This window comes from Carcharodon carcharias, chromosome 15, assembly GCF_017639515.1.
Source record: "Carcharodon carcharias isolate sCarCar2 chromosome 15, sCarCar2.pri, whole genome shotgun sequence".
Classification (NCBI taxonomy): Eukaryota; Metazoa; Chordata; class Chondrichthyes; order Lamniformes; family Lamnidae; genus Carcharodon; species Carcharodon carcharias.
Window position 1 is genome coordinate 20,956,709 of NC_054481.1, and position 19,154 is coordinate 20,975,862.

Sequence of the window (19,154 nt, forward strand, 5' to 3'; positions counted from 1 at the left end):
ATTTTTGGTGCTCAAAGTCCTGGGGTAGGGCTTGAACCCAGAACCTTATGACTCAGAGATAAAAACATTAGCAACTGAGCCACAAATAACACATTATCAGCGTGCTAATAAAGTAAGTAAAGAAAAGCTGGTGATAAAAAGCTAGAGACAATAATTAGCTGATTGTAATCCAGTCTCTTATAATGACTTAATAATGCACCAGCAGTTGAAACATTATCTAATTCAGATTCAATAATAATAATTTCTATGAAAGCATTTGTACAACAGAAACTAAGCTAAAAAGAACATTTTTGAGCATTGAATAAGCAGAATTTATTTCTAAACTAGCTGCCATAATTTTTAAAACAGATTTTATTGAATCTGTTATCTGAAAATAAATCCATTAAGCTTTCAAACAGTAACCACTTTACATCTTTACCCTGTCCTCATCACTATTGGAAACAGGTTTAGCTGTTCCACAATGCTCAAAAACAGTTGAACAAAAACAGTGGAAAGCCAACAGCAGCTTTTAAAGAATCATTGAATCATAGAATAGTACAGCACAAAAAGAGGCCATTGGGCCCATCAGATCATTTGCTGCTCTTTTTGAAGAGCAATTCAGTTAATTCCACTCACCTGTATTTTCCCCATATCCTTGCCTTTTTTCAGTTCTTCAATTATTTATCCAATTAGCTTTTGAAAGCTGCCATTGAATGTTTCCTATCTTATCATGTGGCGCATTCCAAATCTTAACCACTCGATGCAAAAAGGATGGTAAGAAAGATTTGCATTCATATAATCCATTGGAGTTTCAAACAATGAGAGGTGATCTTATTGAAACATACAAGATCCTGAGGGACTTGAATGGGTGGATGTTGGGAGGATGTTTCCCCTTGTGGGAGAGACTAGAATGAGGTGATGCAGTTTAAAATTAAGGGGTCTCCCATTTAAGATTGAGATAAGGAGAATTTTTTTCTCTCATTAGTCTGTAGGATTCTCTTCTCCAGAGAGCAGTGGAAGCAGGGTCATTGAATATTTTTAAAGCTGAGTTAGATAGATTCTTGACTGACAAGAATGTCAAAAGGTATACGGGATAGGAAATAGAGTCTGCAATCAGATCAGTCATGATCTTTTCAAATGGCGGAGGAGCTTGAGGAGCCAAGTGGCCTAGTCCTGTTCCTAATCTCTATGTTCATAACCTCACGATATTCAGAAGTACTCTTACAGTCAATTCAACACTTTTGAAGTGCTGTAACTGTTGTAATGTAGGAAGCACAACAGTCAATCTGTGTACAGAAATGCGCCACAACTGCAACGAGGTACTGACCAGTTCTGTTTTAGTGATGTTTGTTGAAGCATACATGATTAATAGGGATAGCTGCTCCACTCCTCTTTGGAATAGTGCCATGGGATCTTTCATTCCAATTGATAGGGCAGACGAGACTCTCATTCAAAAGACACTACCTCACAGAATATCGTGCACACAGTACAGAACTTAAGTGTCAGCCTAAATTCTGTGCTCAGATTTCTGGAGTGAGACTTGGGCCCATGATCTTTCTGATTCAGAAGTGTGAGTGCTATCCACTGAGCCAGATCTGATAAGGAGAAAATGTACTGATCTGATCTTCCTACAGATTATTCTACTGGGTTGTGCCAAGAAGAGCAAAAGCTTTGTGTCAAGAATGTCTACAGGTTTAACAGAGCAGTTGGAGAAATTCATCTTTCATCCACAGAAGCAAACAATGTATGTACCTGTGCTGAAGCAATGTAGACTCAGGTTAATGAAATAACATTAGCAGTTGCTTTGGCCCAACACCCCTCTCCTCTCCAAGTGAAGGCCGGTAAATATTTTTCAGATAAGGATTTTTTTTATGTAAAGAAGACCAGAGTACTAATTATGGAGGAATTCAGTTACTCAAACACTGACGGAAAAAATAGCAGCGGGGCAACAATGAAGGAATGGGCATAATTGTTTCTCTTTCCACAGGTGCAGCCTGACCTATTGGGTACTGCCAGCCATTTCCATTTTTATTTCAAAATTCCTGCATTAGTTTGCTTTTGTGGTACATTCTGATGGTGCAAGTTTGCTTTGTCACTCAGTTTGCTTAACAGCCACCGTGGTTTGAGGCCACAGTGCATCCTTTGCTAATGACCCCGAGAGGTTACCTAAAATAGAAGGTGACGGGCCTTAAGGATTTAGTGATCGCAGTATTGACATTTTAATACTCATGTTTTTTGTTAATTCATTCATGGGATGTAGGCGTCGCTGGCTAGATCAACATTTATTGCCCATCCCTAATTGCCCTTGGGAAGCTGGTGGTGAGCTGTCTTCTCGAACCGCTGCTATATATGCAAAAAGCTATATGAGCATAATTAGTTTTTTTCAAAAATGCTTTGCTCCAATATTGGTAACTGTGCCTTCAGCCTCAAGCCCTGCTTAAACCCCTCTACCCATCTCTCTTCCTTTTTCTCTTTGACCAAGCTCTTAGTCACCTGTCTTGATATCTCCTTACATGGCTCAGTGCCAAAATTTGTGTCGTAGCTCCTTTTTGTCTCACTTCATTTTTTAATGGCACTGTATAAATGCAAGTTTTTATTGTTATGTGAAATGTAATAATAGATGGTTAATCGGAATTAGATTTTCCACAATTTAAGTCCATCCTGGTTAAATGAAAGGCATTGGAAACAATCAGGGATTTCAGGAAAAGCTGTCCGTGTGAATTACCTACATTTGCCAACGGGGGTTGTCAAACAACAACCAGGATTGCAAACCTTGGCCATGATTCCCCTCCCCAAGTTGGTGGTGATGAGGTGAATTACAATGCCCATCAACCTGGCCACAATCAGTAACCCATTTGAGGATTGATCCGAGGCTCCTACTTGCCTTGATTTATGTCTTGCTGTTGCTGCCTTAACTACTTGTTATGTAAAGCTGCTGATTTGAGTGAGTTCACAGAAAGGAAATCTGAAAGTATTCACAATTTAATAAGTCATGAAAAAAACTTAGAAATCAGGACAATTCAGCAAAAGGTGAAGGAAAGGAGTTAGAACTTTAAAGAACAAGGAAATCAGAGTTATTAATTATTTACCTTTACTGAGAGAGGAAGACTAATAACTCAGAAGCTAGATTTCCAGAAAACTGGGAGGAGGACAGGCTACAAACAGATACCTGATATTAAAAAGTTTTAAAAACAGAAAGTGCAGGTCAGGCACCAATTGTGGAAAGAGAAAGAGGGTTAACATTTCAGGTCATTGATTCTTCATCCGAACTATTGAAGGTTTGTAATGTAACCAGTTTTAAGCAAGTATGGGGGCAGGAAAAGTGGGGTGGGGGGAAAGAGGATGAAAGAACGAAAGGAGCAGCCTGTAATGGCATGGAGGACGAGAGTGGTTAAATGACAAAAGGGATAACAGTGCAAGGCAAAAGGAGATGATAATGAAACAAAAAACAGAAGATGGGTCTAGAGGTGCTGTAAATGGCAACAGCAGAATTATTAGTGCCACCTGCTGTCCAAAAAAATTTGGAGTAATGTGATCTGAAATTGTTGTTCAGTGTTGAGTCAGAACGCTGTAAAGTGATTAAGAAGGACTTCTTTTTTACAATCTATTAGTACCTGATTTGGATCTTTGAGTCTTGAAAGGAGAAATTGTCTGAATTCAACTGATATTTGCATATGACATGGCCATGTAACGCAGAAAGGTTTGTGTGCAAGCACGTGCAAGTTATTTCCCTTCAAGTTTTTGAAACCTGTTCTCCTTCCCCTTCAAGAAAATGTCAGTACAAAGAGTAATAGCTGCATGTATAGTTTGTGATTTGGACATATACAAAGAAGCAGAAAAAATGTGTACATATATGGATTAAAAATATTAAAATGTAAGTCAAATTATTTCAACACGCTGCTAATACCAGGTTCCAAGTGCAACATCACAAGCTAATTTTCAATACTAGAGACCATGAAAATGAATCTGAAGGTATTTTTGTAACATGCATTTTGTAACAGAAGTTTATATTTGCATATGCAGTTATTAAATGTGATTACTTCTGCAAATGAGCTTTTTCTGGCCTGATTGTTGATAAGCAGGGAGATTTCTCAATATCAATTGTGCTTGATTGACCAGCTCGAGTTAATGTAAATCAGTGCAGAAAGCTCAAATTGTATGTGCTGAAAATATAAACCACACAATGTGACTTCTAAACATAATTTAGCTTAAATATGGAGTAGCTTCTCACTTATTAATTACACCAATCATGTTCATGAGGATCCTCTTTAACAAACTCATGACTGTAATTAATGACAGCATTTTCACTAGTAGCTTAAAAGAGTCTTCACCTTTTTTGACTTGTCAATGGTTGACTTGACCTGGTAGAACTATGTTTACCAGGGAACAGTTACTAGTGAAGGTGGGGAAGGGCTGATTAATGACAGGGGCAACTGACCCTCTTAACTGCTTCTGCAATGGAAACCGAACATCTCTATAAAGCAAATAATTAACATCCTGGCAATTAATTACCATTTTTGACAGCTAAACATACTTGCATTTCATTGCAATGCAGAAAGAATGTGAAAAACTTTTCAACAGCAAGCAAATGTGTTATGCAAAGGGGCCAAATTAAGTACATGACAGAAGTTAGCATTTATAGGTTTGATGTTAAATATATTCAGTGCATGTAGCTATCAGCCTAGTACAAATTAAACAGTTGTAGTCTGCAAATTAAAGAAACATTCTTGCTTGTCCCTTGCTTTGATTACAGAACCCGGAAATATGAAGGTGATATTTGCTAATCTGCCATTGATGCAGCAAGAGTTAAAACCTGTGTAACATGGTCTGTCCTGTCAACTACTGGGTCAGTGGCTTCGGACAGATAGTGGCCAAGATCAGTGCTGGAGAGAGAAAGGGTGGTTGCTGGGGATAGCTAAGGTTCAATGTGCAAAGGGTGGACTTGGGAAGAATTCAAATGCTCAGAAGTTTACCTGACCATTCATGAAAACAGAAGCAGTGTTAGAAATGTCAATAAGATCTGACTGCACAGCAACATCTCAGTAATCTATATAGTTAATTTATAGATCCCAGAGTTTGAAAACTTCACTTCAGGGGGACATGTCACCATCAGTAATGCACTGCGGAGCTGATGATACAATCCCTACACAGTATCAGTAAGAGTACAATGTATTGTGTGCATGGAGCAGGAAATGGTAATAGATGCATAATACTTACCTTCAGTATTTTTGGTATCATACTCTCAACCTTGGGATCTTTTATGTCCATGTGAAAGGGCAGATGGGGCCTTGGTTTAATGTCACTAATACATGTACATCACACTTATATACACATGGAAATGTACAAACAGACAGACACACACAGATACACACACACACATGTGTTTTATATATGTGTGGACATGCACTGGATCACCAGAGACAATAGGGGATTGAGAGTGTGACATTCCGCGTGTTGAATATTCTGCCAGTGCTCACTCTCTGAGGGTGCACAGAAAGAGTGGGTGAAGGGGAAGAAGGCACCTGTGTCCGTGGATTGTTCACGAGTGTTAAGCACAGTCAGGAGGGAGGAGGGGAAGCAGAAATTGGTGAGGTGCAAAGACGACAACACTTCGCGAGCATTTATATAAACAGTGCATCAGAGTTGCGTGCAATCAGCAGTGAGGAGAGAATTAAAAAAAAACAAAAATCTACTGCTGGTAAATATTTCAGCAATAATGTGACATGAGCTTCCTGTTTGGGTATTGTGTTTGAAGATAGGAGAGAGAAGAGAGAGAGAGAAAAAAAATCCCCCTTCCCTTTGAGACGTAGCAGACGGAAATGCTTTTCACACTCGAGTAATGTTCAGACACTGCGAGAAGCCGGCGAGCACCGCATCTCTCCTCCACACACGACACACAGCCTCGTTCAAACGTAAACGGCTCAGCCTCGGAAGGCAGGGGAGGAACGCAAGCGAGAAAGGCAGCAACCCAAGCAAAGAGGGCTCTGCAGTTCCTCACCGTTACCTGGGATTTAACCCTTCGACATCCCCGGAAGGGGCAAGAGGACATAGGTTCTCTTCCCGTCGCCCGGTACCATGGAGGCAGTCGCATTGTACAACTTTGCGGCATCAGCCGCGGACGAGCTTAGCTTCAACAAGGGAGAAACTCTCAAGGTGAGTCCGAAACAGCAATTCCATCCTCAACACGGTTCAGCAATTTCCTCCTCTGGTTATTTTTAGTCGGATGCACTTTACGTAGCAACAGGGGGAGGCCATTCGGCCCTCCTGAGCCTGTTCTGTCATTCAGTTAGATTATGTCTGATGTAACTCCATGTACCCCCCCCCCATCCATCCATCCATCCATCCATCCCCATCGGTTCTGAAACCCTTAACATCCCTGCTGAACAAAATTCAATCAATCCCAGTCTGAAATTTTTAATTGACGACCAGCTTTTTGGGGGAGAGAATGCCCTTTGTGTGAAGAAGTGCTTCCTGACATCACCCCTGATGATGATGAACGGCCTGGCTCTCATTTCAAGGTTTGTCCCCTTATTATGGACACTACCCAACCCACCCCCAAGCTCTGCACCAGCTGTGATTTAGCTTCTACCCCTTTGTATTCCAGCGCCCAACACACAAAACTACAGGGTGAATTTTTGCAGCAGAAAAGTTGGTGTGTAAGTGCATGGATTGCACTTCACATTTATTTGATTCTGTAGTATAATTGTGCTGGAGGCTTTGTGAATATATTATTTTCCAAAGGCTTGTGAAAGAAAACCAGTACATTCGTGATATCCAGATCAAACAGTTGGCAGATAATGCCTGCTGAGTGTTTGACTTGGTGATTAAACTGTTCTTGCAAGAACTGATTCCAATTACTTTTCCAGTGGTTGGTTATCCATTTAAGTCTCAGCTGTCAAGATAATGGCAATCTTGTTTCACACCATTTTACTTCAGGAAGCTGGTGTGTTGCATGTTGCAATTGTGTAAATGCCAATTGGCCCATGTATATTAAACAAAAATTTTCTCTTTTTGTTAAAAATGAAATATACATTGAAGGTTGTGCCTAATTCTTTTAACGTAAAATTTGCCCACATGAAATAATACCATTCAATATTTGAGACTGACTACCTCCGATTGAGCTTGTCATAACTATAAGTTCGGCATTTGTTTTTTTAAAAAATGAGAACAGGCATATCTTCCTTACAAATGCATCAGCCACAACTTCTAACAGGAGACTTGCATTGAAGCTTGTACCGTAAATGCATATCGAATCAATTAGTCCACCAGTAATCTCTTGAAAACATAAGATATTAGTGATAGCAGTTCCGTTCAGAACGTACCTATTCACTAGTACGTTCTAATGTCAGCTCTATCACATCTATTGTTCTTTAATATTATTATAAAAACTGCAAATGTTATTTTTAGTGCTGTACGTTTTTAAAAATAGCAGGAACCGGTTTTTACACTACAAATCACGATCTCCAGGACCCAATGATACTATAGTCTTGATTTTAACGCCGCTCACACACTTCTGCGGCCCAGTAAGATGGCACGAGTGGAGAGTGATGGTTAAAATTGAGACAGTGTCCTTATCTCCATGTTCATGCTGCTCTCCGGCCCGCTGCCATTTTAACTCTCAGGGTTTGGGGAGGTGTCAGAGGCACTGTGTTAAGGATCTTTTAATTATTGGGGTGTGATTACATCGCAAAGAACAAATAAACGACATAGTTTCATTCATCAAGATCAGAAAAAAGAAAAGAACGACTTGCATTTATATAACACTTTTCACAGCCACCCTGATAGCAAATGAAATACTTTTGAAATGTAGTCAATAGAATAAGGAGGAAAAATATAATAGAAAAAACCTTTCTGGTCTGTGCGATTGAGGTGGCATCTCACCCAAGACTTTGCCTCTCCTCACAGTCCTGTTGTATAATCACCCACAATAACTTGCATGTATATAGCATCTTTAATCTATTTAAATGTCCCAAGTCCCTACACATGAGTGTTATCAAACAACATTTAACACTGAGCCACGTAGGTATTAGGACATGGGGAAGGAGGTAGGTTTTAAGGAGTGTCTTAAAGTAGGAAAGAGAGTAGAAGTAGGAGAGAGGAGAGAAGTCCAGGGTTACGGCCTATAGACCGCTGAAAAATGGAGATATGAAGGAGGCCAGAACTCAAGCACAGATTGGAGGGTTTTACAGCTGAGAAATTTACAGAACTAGTGGGTAGCGAGAACACTGAAAGATTTGAAAATAAGGGTGAAAACTTTAAAATCGAGGCGTTGCCAGACAGGGAGTCAAAGGTAGGTCAGCAAGCACATGGATGATGGGTGAAAGGGACTTGCTGTGTGTTAGGATACAGGCAGCAGCAGTTTGGATAAGCACAAGATTGGTGGGGTGGGGGGAGTGAGGTGCCGGAGAATCAAGAAGGCAGTTAAGTTGAGCCTATAAATAAGGATTGTAATAGGTGGGCTTTTAGACTGGTAGTTAAGGATAACATTGTCATCAGTTTGACCTAGCTTGTGTTTGGCTTTGGAACTTTTTTTTATAAGGGCTGAAATTAAGGCTAGGAATCACACACAAGCGGGTTATAAACAAGCCCATGGGCAGAAATGATTAACATAATGCATTGTAACAGGTAATGGCTTGCAAACAACCACTCCTTATTTCTGTCAGAAATCTCATTTCACGATTGCCCATCTTTCTGAACCTAAATGAATACAGCAGCATTAATTTTTCTCTCTCTTGCTATCTTTCTTCCTTCAACTCCTTTCCTAAGGCACAGATTCTTTGCTAGGGTAAGGCACAGAGTGACCAGACATTGATCATCCTGTGGGGCTTCATTCAAATGGCTATTATTGCATTACTACTGGTGGTTAGAATATGATAATCAGCATTAATTATGCAGTAGTGGCTCCCACAGGTTGATCCAGGCATTGTGGTTTTAGCCCTGTAGGGGGAAAAAAAGATTTGCATTTATGTAGCACCTTTATGACCTTGGGACGACCCAAAGCAATTACAGTAAATTTATCACTTTTGAAGCATAGTCACTGCTATGATGTAGGAAATGCAGCAGCCAACTTGTGCACAAGCTCCCACAAGCAACAATGAGGTAATTAATTGGATAATCTGCTTTTAGTGGTGTTGGCTGAGGGCTAAGTATTGGCCACAGTTATACCAGCGGGAATTGACCTGCTCTTCTCTGAAATAGCACCACATGATCTTTTCTGTTCTCCTGAGAGGGCAGGCAGAGGCTCAGTTTAACATCCCATCCGAAAGATGACACCTCCAGGAGTGTCGGACTTGACTTTGTGGCTCAAGCCTCTGGAGTGGGGCTCTCTCTGCATGACTCAAAGGCAGGAGTTCTACCCTCTGAGCTAGAGCTGAATGAAAGCAATGATATTTGATCATTTGAATTGTAAAAATGGCAATTCAGACACACAGATAAAAATGTATAGCCTGTTTTTGATTTTATTTAAAGAACACTTTGCAGCTAATAGACTACAGTTGACATAAAAACAAAAAACTGCGAATGCTGGAAATCCAAAACAAAAACAGAATTACCTGGAAAAACTCAGCAGATCTGGCAGCATCGCTTGAGCTCCCTCCTCCATCCCCACCCCCTTTCCGTTCCTTCCCCCTTCCTTTTGTTTTTTCCAATAATTTATATAGATTTTTCTTTTCCTACCTATTTCCATTATTTTTAAATCTTGTATGCCCTGCTAGTCTTTCCACCCCACCCCCACTAGAGCTGTACCTTGAGTGCCCTGCCATCCATTCTTAATTAGCACATTCGTTTACATAATATCACCAACTTCAACACTTCTTTGTTCCTTTGTCTGTGACATATTTTGATTATCTGCTCCTATCACTGCTTGCTTGTCCCTACAACCACACCCCGCCCCCCACTTCTCTCCCCCACCCCAACCCCCCACCACCGCCCCCCCCACCACCCCCCACCTTAAACCAGCTTATATTTCACCCCTCTTCTAATATTCACTCAGTTCTGTTGAAGGGTCATGAGGGCGTGAAACGTCAACTCTTCTTCTCCGCCAATGCTGCCAGACCTGAGTTTTTCCAGGTAATTTTGTTTTTGTTACAGTTGTCATAATCCTGACGAACAAGATTCAGCTTTACTCTTTATGATGCAGCTATTACATACTATAAACCTTTGTGGTTCATTGCTTTTGGCTGCTGAAGGTATAAAGTTCAGATAGTTGCAAAACCAAAAAGTCTTGATTTCAGCCATGCTGTCACAAAGCACCTAGATTGCTGCTTTACCACAAGGGTACTTAGCATTACCAAATGACAAGGGAATTGACAATCTGTACGAGGTTGGAATTTCAATCAGGCCTCAGGCCTTCTTGTCCTGATGCAAAGATCAGTCCCTGGATCCTCGATCGGCCCAGATTGGCTTTCTCCAATTTTCTACACTAATCTCCTAATCAGAGGATCAAAGTTCAAATCAAAGTTTCCCAAAAATGTGCCAATTTTGGTGCAGGAAATGACACTGCCTTGGAATAAGAGACCCTTTTGCCCTGTCAGCTGAAGGAGCAAGTATGGCAATGGCTGGTGGGTAGGGAAATAAGAAATTTAAAGGGAAGCAGGAGTTAAATAGTGAAGATATTCACACTTGCCAGTTAGAATGGGGAAAAAAGAAGGCTTTTGTATTTCTCCTGAGAGATGTTAGTGAGGGCTCAGTACCATGCTACCTGCTCAATTTGCTTATGGGGAAACCCAGACATTGAAGGGTTACAACTATTTTTTCAGAAAACCCAAACAACAATTTGCCTTTCTATGACCCCTTCAGTGTAGTAAAATGTTGCACAAGGCATTTCACAAGAACATTGTGAAACAGAATTTGATACCGAGCCAGATAGGGGGTTTTGTCATTCAGCAAGAATCATCCCCAGTCTACCACATAAGATTAAGCTCTGTCTATTTTAAGTCCTACTTCCTCTATCTACTGCGGTTCCAGCAGAACTAAAAGCTTGGCTATTCCTTTCCAGTTTTCCTTTCCAGTTTAGCCTGTCTTTATGTTCCACATGGGCCTCCTTCCAGCCTACTTTATCTCAACTTAGTAGCATATCCTTCTAATGCCCTCTTCCTCATCCTTATCTAACTGCCCCTTTAATACATCAATGTCATTTGTCTCAACTAGTCCATGTTGTAGAGTGTTTCTCATTCTAACCACTCGCTGCATAAAAAAGTTTTTCATGTCAAAGCTAAACAAAATCAAACTAAACTCTTGCATTTGAACCCAAGATATCTATGACTCCATACAAGGCATTAATCAGAGTAACTGCACTTAGACTCAGGACCTCTATGTGGGGGAGCTACGTTACAAATGGTTCTGATGAGTCTAGTCTCTCCATGATACACCGCAGTTCTATTATCAAATATCACTGAGCACATGAGGCTAGTGGAATCCCTCCATCATTGCCTCAGCCTTTGGAAAGTGTTGGCCACACATTCAAATTGCATTCAACATTGATGTTTGCACATGGCACTTTGTCGGTAGGTTTGGTAGGGGTCAGTCCTTGGACTCAATAACTGAAGGAGGATTGAAGCTGCCCCCGATCCCCAACACAAAACCAATACCCCCCACCACACTCACGCCCCCAACTGGAACTGCTAAACTGGAAAGGAAAAGCCAAGCTTACAGCAGTTCAAATGATGTAGAATTTGTCCACTGCACCTATCGCATATTTTAAAGGGGTACTTTCTCAAAGGGAATATATTTAACCAACCTTTGTTTGTCCATGGGAACAGGGATGAAAAATGAGCCTTCTTCCATCCTGGCACCCTTCCCCTTCCTTCCATCCTCCCCTTCCTCCTTCTTCCATCCTGCCCTTCCTCCTTCCAACCCTCCAATTCCAACCTCTCTTCTTCGGCCTTCACACATATCTCCTTCTACCCTTCCCCTCCTCCTTCTAACTTCCCTTCTCCTTCCACCCTCTAACTGGCACTTTCCACTCTTCCCTGTCTCCTTCCACCCTCCTGTCTTCTTCCCTCCTCAAATCTTCCTCCACACTCTACCCAACTCCTTCCAAACTACCCCCTCCTCCTTCCGCCCTCCACCAACCTCATGGTTGGGGGTGTGGGTGTGATGGGGAGGTATTGGTTTTGTGTTGGGGATCAGGGGCAGCTTCAATCCTCCTTCAGCTATTGAGTCCAAGGACTGACCCCTACCAAACCTACCGACAAAGTGCCATGTGCAAACATCAATGTTGAATGCAATTTGAATGTGTGGCCAACACTTTCCAAAGGCTGAGGCAATGATGGAGGGATTCCACTAGCCTCATGTGCTCAGTGATATTTGATAATAGAACTGCGGTGTATCATGGAGAGACTAGCCTCATCAGAACCATTTGTAACATAGCTCCCCCACTTAGCGGTCCTGAGTCCAAGTGCAGTTACTTTGATTAATGCCTTGTATGGTGTCATAGATATCTTGGGCTCAAATGCAAGAGTTCAGTTTGATTTTGTTTAGCTTTGACATGAAAAACTTTTTTATGCAGTGAGTGGTTAGAATGAGGAACACTCTACAACATGGACCAGTTGAGACAAATAACATTGATGTATTAAAGGGGCAGTTAGATAAGGATGAGGAAGAGGGCATTAGAAGGATATGCTGCTGAGTTGAGATAAAGTAGGCTGGAAGGAAGCCCATGTGGAACATAAAGACAGGTATGGACCGTTTGGGCTGTTTCTGTGCTTTAAGTACTTTTTAGTGCTTTGTAACATGATGGGGATCAGAGTGAGAAAGCCAAAAAAAAGATTATTATCAGTTACCTCATTGCTTCTCAATGTCTGTTCCCACGTGGATCACAGGAGATGTGAGAATGAACACTGTTGAGGAATAACAAAAATTAGCACAGATTGTAAGAGGTTTCAGATTCCACATCTATCCTACCCAGCCATCCCATTCAAGAAATTTGCCAAGCAGCTTGCAGATCCATAGCATCGTATGTAGTGCCAGAAAGCTGCAGCATTTTTTCTGGACCCTGAAGGTGGTGGTACAGGCCACCTGCACCTTGAGAATTATGCATCAACCACCAGCAGCCAACCACCGCACTTCCTCCTCCCACTGAGGAAGCAACAAGCTAAAATGTCAGAGTTAGATTATTAGACATGCACCATGCACCCACTTAAAGTGCCGAGGCAAGGTGTTTTCTTTATGGCACTGAGAGTTTCTGATATAAGCTAAGCACATGTATACCTCACAATATTGAAGAGCTTAAGACGGGTATATGTTATTGCAGCTGATGGGTTGGTTTCCTGCAATGTATGCCACAATTGTGTTATAATGTTTTGGTTCAATTTACTGAGTTGTGGACACGACTATCCGTGAATGGATATTTGAATGGAAATAGGCATTAGAAAATGAATGAAACGGCAGACTTGTTACACGCATTATTGTATTTGCCTCCACAGTAGAGATAGAGGACAAAATACCAACTGTACAACAGTAGCTGAAAATAAGTCAATGGGAGGAGCTTATCAATTGTGGTAATGGAAAAGTAATGGGACTTAAGTTAAACGAATCCCCACAACTTGCTAGTTTTAACCCTGGGTATTAAAAGAAATAGGTGAGGAAATTGTAGGTGCGTAAGTCATAATATTTTAAAACACTCTTGTTTTGGGGGCTGTGCTGTTTTTTGGGGAAATTGCAACAATTCACTCCATTGTTTAGGGTGCAATGGACAGAAAAAACAGGAAACGACAGACCTAACAGTCTACAATCAGTTGTGGGGAAGTTTCAATTCGCCAAAGTGTAACTGAACTTTTCGACAAATCTAAACATTTTCCAACCAGAAAACAGAGGGTTTGGCAAAACAAGATATGCAAATGATTTCTGGAAGATAAATGGGTGAGTGGAATGTTGCAACAGGCACTGGAGATCATTAATGTGTTGCTTCATATTTAACCACATCTTGGGAGAAAAACGAGGAAACAATCTGAAGGCAAAATACTGCGGATGTTGGAAATATGAAATAAAAACAGAAAATGCTGGAATCACACAACATGCCTGGCATCAGCTGTTCTGATGAAAGATCTTTGGTCTGAACTCTTAATCCTGCTTCTCTCTCCACAGATGCTGGCAGACCTACTGAGTATTTTCCATCGGTTTCTGTTTTTATTTAACAATCTGAAGGAGTGGGTGCACGGAGAAGCATTGAGGCTCTGACAAAGCTATAAAAAGGGCCAACCAAATTTTTAATTTTCTAAATCAGAGCAGAGTACAAGAGTAAAGGGTAATCAGAAATGTGTACAAAGCATTTATTAGGACACATTTAAGGAACAGTGTATATATTCAGATTGCCCATATAGAAAGAACATTAAGGCCAGTGAGAGTTTTGTGTGTAGAATCACTAGTGATAGGAAACTATAGATAGGAAAAGAGATTTAACAGTGAAGGGTTTAATAGAGGTTTTAATAGAATTAACACAGAAAAACAGTTGTGGAATCAGTAACAAAGGTTCTTCAGTCTTAAACCATCATTGAGAGTGAAGGTATGGGATGCTGGAAGATGATAGGCTTTGCCACAGAGAGTGGTGAGACAGGGACCATTCCATCCTTTAATGGGCTTCTGCAATAATATTAACGTCTTTCTTTCAGGTGCTTAACATGGAGGATGATCCTAACTGGTATAAAGCTGAATTGCGTGGGTTAGAAGGCTTTGTTCCCAAGAATTACATTAAAGTGAAACCACATGAGTGAGTATGCTCTGGTAATTGAACATCTACTTATTGAGCCTCACAGACCTGTAATGGTATGCTCTGTCAAACCTTACATGTGGAAAAGTAGATTCTGTTCTTAGCTGAAGCCACAGTCTGGGTTGTGCAATTGGTCTCATTGTGCTGGGGGAAGAATAGTTCAATAGGAATGCTTGGTGCTGTGATAGTTTACATGGTTGGATGATCTGCGCTAGAAGGATTGTATGTACAATGGACCAGAGGTCTAGTACCAGCTGTTAATCATTACCCCAGCACTGATAGCAAAATCTTATTGAGGGATAAATGAAAAGGTACTTGGGTGACAAGAAGTACCACCTTGCTTTGTTACTTGCACTGTCGTTGTTTGAAGGTTGGACATTGCGGAGAACGCTAAGATATCTTCCTGCTCTTCTTTCCTGGGATCTTGTGCATCCTTCTGAACAGGTAGACTGAGCCTTGATTTAATATTTCATTTGAAAGATGGTGCCTCCAACAATGTAGCACGCTCCCAGTGCTGCACTGGACAATTGGGAGGTTGTTGGTTACAGAACGGTGTTTCTTAAATAAATCTTCATAGTCTTCAGTAAGTTAACTGTAAGTCTTTATTAGCGGGTAGAATTATTTACACAGTAAAGGGTATAGGCTAGGAGCTATCTAGATGCTTAAGTCTTGAGCCATCTCTGCTTAACATCACTGGCCCCTGAGTCTGTGTCATGTGCCTTCTTACATCACTTGTGTGGACAGTACTAACGGCAGTCCCACATTAACCTTGTAGAAGCCAGACCCTTATACTACATCACCCCCCAATGTATATGGAGCTACGCTAGTTTACTCCATGTGTTACATTGTTATCAGTCTCATGCATTTACATTGTTGTTAATACATTATTGCTATTACTTTATTTTTGCTATTATTATATTAGAATTGTTACAACATTCTCACTACCCCATCTCACCCCTTCAATTCCTTGAATTTATAGGTTCAGGCAGCCTGGGGAAGCCTTTTAACCCTTTCGTAATTTGTTTGCCATTCTGTCAGAGGAGTGGTAGGCTCTGTTGGTTCTGGTTCTCCCTGTTGACTAGGAGGTTGGACTGGCATTTGGGTCTGCTTTCATTCTTTTCTTCCATTGCTTATTGTTGAACCGCACTTGGTCAGTTCTGGTGTTGCATTGATCGGTGGTCGCTGCTCCTCTGACTCATTTCTTGCGGGGTGGACGAATATTGTATTCACCTCCTTGGTGCTTCTTTCTCTTCTTTTGTCGTGTGGGGCATCTCAATGTATATGGATGTTGACGTTTCAACAATGTAACCTTCGTTCGCACCTGTTACACAATTTGAGCCAAAGTTTTGATTACCTTCTTCTTTTCCTGTTGATTTTTGAGCTTAAGGAGAGAATTTTCCCCCCGTCGGGGGGGGGGTTGTTCGGAGGCAGGCAGGAGCGAGCGAGAACCCAATCGGTGCCCCCGATCGGGTCTGCGCCACTATTTTACATTATTAGCTGTTCTTTCAATTGCCAGCTAAGGCTTTCCCAGCGTGACGCGCAGCCAGAAGCATACTCAAATGTCAGTCCAGCCTTCTAGTCAACAGGAAGAACCAGAATCAACAGAGCCTACCACAGAGGTGCCTCAGAGAGACTAGCTTAAGTTTTAAACATCTAAATAAAGAAATTTTAAAAAATTAAAACATGCCCCCTCATGTGACAGTGTCACATGAGCTGGGACCCGTCAATGAATTCTTTAAATACTTTTTATTCAATTTTTAAACACTTCATGAAACCCATCCCACCCGTGGATGAGGTTCCATGAAAATTGCAAAGGCCGCCTGGGCTCTTCACCTGCCCGCCAACCTTAAGGTTGGACAGGCAGCTTATTTTATTAGTTCAATTAGTTTTTAACAGGCCTTTGATAGGTCAATGGGCATGCAGCTGACTTGGCTGCGTGCCCGCCGAACTGAAAATCTAAATGACGCGTGGTGACTTCGGGACGCATGCCCAACATCACCCCGCATCATTTTATGCCGCCCGCTTGCCGAGCCGAAAATTCTGGCCTATGAGTCTTTTCATTTAGCTCGGCAACTACTCTAGTAAGTTGAGTTGTCTTCATCTCAGAGTTATCTGTGGATTTCTTATATTAAAGTTTAGCAGCTTCATCTGGAAATTCAGTTCTCTTCGGAATCTTTCTTGCCTGGTCACTGACTACTGTTTAGCCTCTTTCGGTTAATTCGTTAGATCCTCAATGTATTTCTTAGAATTCTCCTTATCTGCTTTTAAAGTCTGGATTTACTCTTCCATATTGCGCATCTCGTCCATCATGTCGTTCAAATTGGATCAGAATTCAACAATTTCATTGGTTTTGGTCATTAATTCTGCATTCAATCAACTGTTCTGACTCTTCAGCAATTTTTTCTCCTGTTCCAGGCATCTCTCATGACGTTTACCAGAGACAACTGATGCTTGAAGTTCATCAAAGGTCTATCTTTGTTGAATTTGTACAAATTCAGCATAAGTTTTTCATGTCCTCTTTCAAGAGTTCTGCTTCTTGGGTGCAACACTTGAGTGTTCTCATCAGTTCCTGTTTCTCCTTAACAAACTCATCATTCCCACATGAAAGCTGATCCACCACACCGTTCAGTTTTCCCTTGGTACAGTGTAATTCCTCTGTGTCATTCTTCAAGCTCACACTCTATAATTGCACTTATGCCAATTGTTTTTGAAACACTTCACACTCTTACATAAGAACTTTTACCTTCACTTGCCAGTATATGTTCTTGATATTCGTCTCTTCATGTATTTCATGGGAATGTAATGTTTATCGAAGGTTTCTTCCAAATGTGCAACTGTGTTCTTCAGTGCTGCAGTCTTTTTCTTGGGCCTCTAGGCTTCCTCCCAGAATATTGAACATTCCTGAGTCTTTTCTGAAAACTGGTTTGTCAGTTCTTTCAGAGCCGCATTAAATTCATTTTCTTTCACTTCGAAATGTTCCAGAGGAGCAAACCCAGACCTGAGGGGGTCTTTGGAGTGTGTGAAGGTCCTCCTGCAGCTTTTCCTTTTCGTTGTCGTGCTCAATTACATCAATCTTGAGTTTTCTTGCAATTTACCAGAGTCTCATTAAGCTTGCTCTGCTGTTCTGCCATTGGGCTGTCAAGGTAGCCCTTATTCCGTCATCTTGCTGAAGGGTAATGTACTGTTTTCGAATCTGATCTTGAAGGACAATTAGCTGTTCTTTCAATTGCCTATTTTCTTGTTCAGCTCTTGGCTTCTCACTGAATTTCAGCGTATTGCTTTGTAACTATACTGATAGCTCCAACACAGTTTTCTCTGAAGTAGTATTCAACGTCTTTTTTAACTCCTTCGCCTGAATCTTTCCTGCATTGGGCGGGCTCGGTGGGAGCGGGCAGGAGCGGGGGCAGTTGTGGAGCCGCCCGCTGCCTGTGATTGGCTCTACATGGCCAATTAAGGCCCGCCCAGCATAATACGTGAGTGGCGCGCGAAAGAGCGCTTCAGTCTCCCTGAGGTGCTGAGCTGCCTCAGGGAGATTGAAGCATTTTTGAAATTAATAAATAAATGGAATAAAAATTTAATGGAACATGTCCCCTCATATGACACAGTTACATGAGACGGGACATGTTTTTATATTTCAGAAAATGTTTTAATTCAATTTGTTAAAGCTTTAGGAAACCTCATCCCGCTCATGGATGAAGTGTCCCAAAAAACGTAAAGGCCGCTTGACCTTTTTGCCTGCCCGCCAACCGTTAGTTTGATATTAATTAGTTCCTTAATGGCCTTAATAGGCCTTGTAATTATCGGTGGGCATGCAGCCGACGCTGGCGCACGCCCATTGAATGAAACATCGTGAGCCAGTGCGATGATGTCGGGATGCAGGCCTGAGGTCATCGCACGTCATTTTATGTGCCAGCGTGTTGGGCCCTCCCCCGCACACTGACTGAAAAATCCTGGCCCTTGTGTTTTTTCAAGGTTGCAACTTCTTTGAGTACCTTTTCTGCCTGCTATTGTGCCAAGCCACTCAGCTGGTTGAGCTTTCCCAACTCTTGTTTTGATTGGAATTGAGGGTTTTTGTTTCCTCATTATACCTTTATGACACTTTTGAAATGTGTTTGCTTAGATATTGAACACATTGGTTCATTGAAGACTTTAGCTTATTGTGCATTTTCAAAGGTATATACTCAGCTTGAATCTTGTGTTTCAAGTCTTCCTTGTTCCGCTTTGATGCAAACATTTTTGAAATTTATCTCATTTTCCTTCTGTAGTGGTTGGTTATTTTGAATTTCATCAGGTAACTTTCCATCATTCACAGTCAGCTGCTTGGTCTGCATTGCCACCTGCTGTTGCAGTTCGGGTGATGTCTTGGGCTTCCCAAAAACATATATTCCTTGGACTTCGGGAATGTTCTTTGCCTCTCTGGCTCCCTCGTGGGTTGCTTGGCTAATGTCTTTACCCTTTTGTAGCTTTA

General features: G+C 41.4%; 1 protein-coding gene across 1 annotated transcript in view; it reads left to right on the plus strand.

The window, feature by feature from the left end:
• The first annotated feature begins 5,589 nt into the window (after positions 1-5,589).
• LOC121287740 (GRB2-related adapter protein-like) overlaps positions 5,590-19,154 on the plus strand; it is a 54,987-nt gene continuing 41,422 nt past the window's right edge. Inside the window, exons 1-2 of the mRNA XM_041205624.1 lie at positions 5,590-6,132; positions 14,589-14,686. Coding sequence (XP_041061558.1) covers positions 6,055-6,132; positions 14,589-14,686 — 176 coding nt within the window. The 5' untranslated portion in view covers positions 5,590-6,054. The remainder of the gene's footprint in view (positions 6,133-14,588; positions 14,687-19,154) is intronic.